The sequence below is a fragment of the Apis dorsata genome, unplaced genomic scaffold (genome assembly GCF_000469605.1).
Source record: "Apis dorsata unplaced genomic scaffold, Apis dorsata 1.3 scaffold_429, whole genome shotgun sequence".
Taxonomy (NCBI): Eukaryota; Metazoa; Arthropoda; class Insecta; order Hymenoptera; family Apidae; genus Apis; species Apis dorsata.
In genome coordinates this window covers 660096-662825 of record NW_006263682.1, presented here as the reverse complement: position 1 = coordinate 662825, position 2730 = coordinate 660096, and the positions used below count along the sequence as shown (strand labels likewise).

Sequence of the window (2730 nt, the reverse complement as noted above, 5' to 3'; positions counted from 1 at the left end):
ATATATATATATATATATCCTATAAAATTGATTTTAGGGACATAGAAGAATGGTCTCATCGGTAGCTTGGGCTGATAGTGGTGTCTGTAATTTGTTCTCTTGTGGTTTCGATAGATTAGTTCTGGGATGGAGTATCATACCTCTTAAAGAATGTTAATATATATGTTATAATATGTACATTATAAATATATTTATTTAATTTAGTTTAATGTAATGTTAAAGTAAGATTATAAAATCAAATGAAAATTGAAAATAAATAATTAAACTAATTCTAAAACTTTAAAAATTGTAAAAGAATAGTTAGATATACACTTATACACTATCATGCCTATTCCCAAGATGATTAAGGATTCCAGTTTTTCATTATTAGTAACCACTGAAATAATACAATATACATTAATATAATGTAAATACATTAATATGTAATCTGCTTAAATACATTAACATAAATCATAGATATATGAAAATGAAATTTCTTACCTGAATAAGCTGTGAGTAAACAAAGAATAATATATCCCAATATAAGTAAATAATGAGGTGTCAGGAAAATATGTCCCCAAGTAATTTCTAATAGCCCCAACAGTATTCCAGAACCACCAATTATTAAAGCTTTCATAAGATGTATCACACTACATGTATTTGGATTGTTTGGATAAAAATACCATTTAAATTTGGTTAAAAAAATAACAGTAAAGACAAAACTAATGAGCGCAAAAACGGTACTGAATATTATTAAATAAAGATTACAATTTCGATTAAAATTAGGTTGAAATGTTTTCCAATATTGAACATATTCATTATTATTGTTACATAAAAAGAAATTTCGAAAAGATTCAATAAGGCACAGAATTATTGCTAGTTTCCAACAATGTTTTATTTCGCAATTATAAAGCAAATGTCTGTATGCTTGTCTTTTAAGTAATATTAAATCAACTAAAATTATCACTGAATCGTATTCAATATATTTATCAGCCAAGAAGCCACATGTTTCCTAAAATAAATAAAAATCAATTACTAATTAAAAGAAGAAAATATTTTTCTGTGTAAAAATTATTTTATAATATAAAATTTATAAAATTTCGGGAATATAGATAAAATAAAATACAATGGTCATAAATTTTACTAATAAAATATTTGTTATTAATATATAAAAAAATAATTTATAATACAGGAAAATTTATGATATAAGAAAATCTATGCAAATTCTTGATAAATCATAAAACATTATGATATTATTTAAGCAACAAATAAAATAATTATGAGAAATTAGTAATCAAGATAAATATTTTTATTGATACAAAATAATCAAAGGATAAAGACAGCAATAAAAATTGTCATACAGTTAATAATTTAAACATTAGTATAATAGTAATTATTATTAATATTATTATATTATTATATTAATAATAATTATTAATTTAATTATTAATTAAATATTAATGTATTTATCAACACTGCACATTATCACAAAATCAAAGACATATTATTTATATATAGAAGTTGAAAAAAACATTAAATGAAATGATAAAAAAAGAGATTGGAACTTATAAAAAATTATAAATATATATCAATGAAACCTTGAAATATAGTAATTTTTACAGATAAGAATAAAGCATTCTATTCATTTTGATATGTATTCGAATTTTATAAATAATTAAAGACAATACTTCATTGATTTATAACATTTTTTTCTTCGAATGAAAAAGGTTAAAATATAATTAAAAAATAAAATATAATTAAAATATAATTTAAAATTGTAAAAAAGAAATAAATTTGTATAACATACACATTTTAAAAGTTTTAAAACATTTGGAGAATATTTTCTATAAAGTTCTTCTATTTCAGTACCACAATTTACACATCGATACATTATTAAATCAATTATCTTTCTTTCATATTTTGTTTTTTCTTTAATAAAATTATCTGCAATTAAATACATATAACCTAAAAAATAATATAATTTTCTATACCAAACTAAATAAATATATATATAAATGTTTATTTTTATTTTACAAATTTACAAATTTTTGAAAATTTCATGAATTTATATTCGAATAATTATATGAAGAAATGAAAATTATATTATTATATTATAAATATTATTTTGTCAATAAATTAGATAGATCGTTTCATTTTTGTTTTCTTTATATTTTCTTTATAAAGAAATATGATATAAAAGAATATGTTAATATATAATTTATATATTATATATTATAATTTAGTTCGAATATATAATTTAGTTCGATAGGTTGCATATTAATATTCTGAATATTGTTTGTATAATAGTAATATCAATAGTAATATATATATATATATATATATGAATATATAACTTATATATATATAATAATATATATAATATAAAAATAAATATATAAATATATAAATTATATATAATGTAAAAATGCATTTATTTGTTTTATCTTAATTATAGCACTTATTAAGAGAAAATATTTAAAGTGAATAGTAATAAAATACACATTTATTTCAAGGATTACATACTTGAAGTGAAAGTGAAATACATTTTTATAAAGTAGGAAATGGATACAATCATTCAGTTGTCTGGCGAAGTTTATTTCGTATAAACGTTATGGAGAAAAATACTATTTTGCTTCCAAATGGAGAGTTAATGCCAATAATTGGTTTTGGCACTTGGCAGGTAAAATTCTTCTATTTTATATCAATTTTTTATATTTATATTTTTAATAATTTTTTAATAATTTTTTTTTC

At 19.0% G+C, this 2730-nt stretch overlaps 3 protein-coding genes across 7 annotated transcripts in view; 2 read left to right on the top strand and 1 right to left on the bottom strand.

The window, feature by feature from the left end:
• LOC102675878 (WD repeat-containing protein 37) overlaps positions 1-277 on the top strand; it is a 4249-nt gene extending 3972 nt beyond the window's left edge. For 4 of the 5 annotated variants that reach the window (XM_006619652.2, XM_006619651.2, XM_031512401.1 and 1 more), the window contains exon 8: positions 19-277. In XM_006619652.2, the coding sequence (XP_006619715.1) occupies positions 19-45 (27 nt within the window). In that variant the 3' untranslated portion in view covers positions 46-277. The remainder of the gene's footprint in view (positions 1-18) is intronic. The other variant, XM_031512402.1, reaches the window with a different exon arrangement.
• The window catches only part of LOC102676193 (protein ARV1), a 4748-nt gene continuing 2195 nt past the window's right edge, over positions 178-2730 (bottom strand). Inside the window, exons 2-4 of the mRNA XM_031512403.1 lie at positions 1787-1944; positions 481-991; positions 178-376 (exon numbers count right to left, since the gene is read on the bottom strand). Of these exons, the coding sequence (XP_031368263.1) occupies positions 261-376; positions 481-991; positions 1787-1939 (780 nt within the window). The 5' untranslated portion in view covers positions 1940-1944 and the 3' untranslated portion in view covers positions 178-260. The remainder of the gene's footprint in view (positions 377-480; positions 992-1786; positions 1945-2730) is intronic.
• Positions 2499-2730, top strand: part of LOC102675739 (1,5-anhydro-D-fructose reductase-like) — a 2320-nt gene continuing 2088 nt past the window's right edge. The window contains exon 1 of the mRNA XM_006619649.2: positions 2499-2659. Within this exon, the coding sequence (XP_006619712.1) occupies positions 2591-2659 (69 nt within the window). The 5' untranslated portion in view covers positions 2499-2590. The remainder of the gene's footprint in view (positions 2660-2730) is intronic.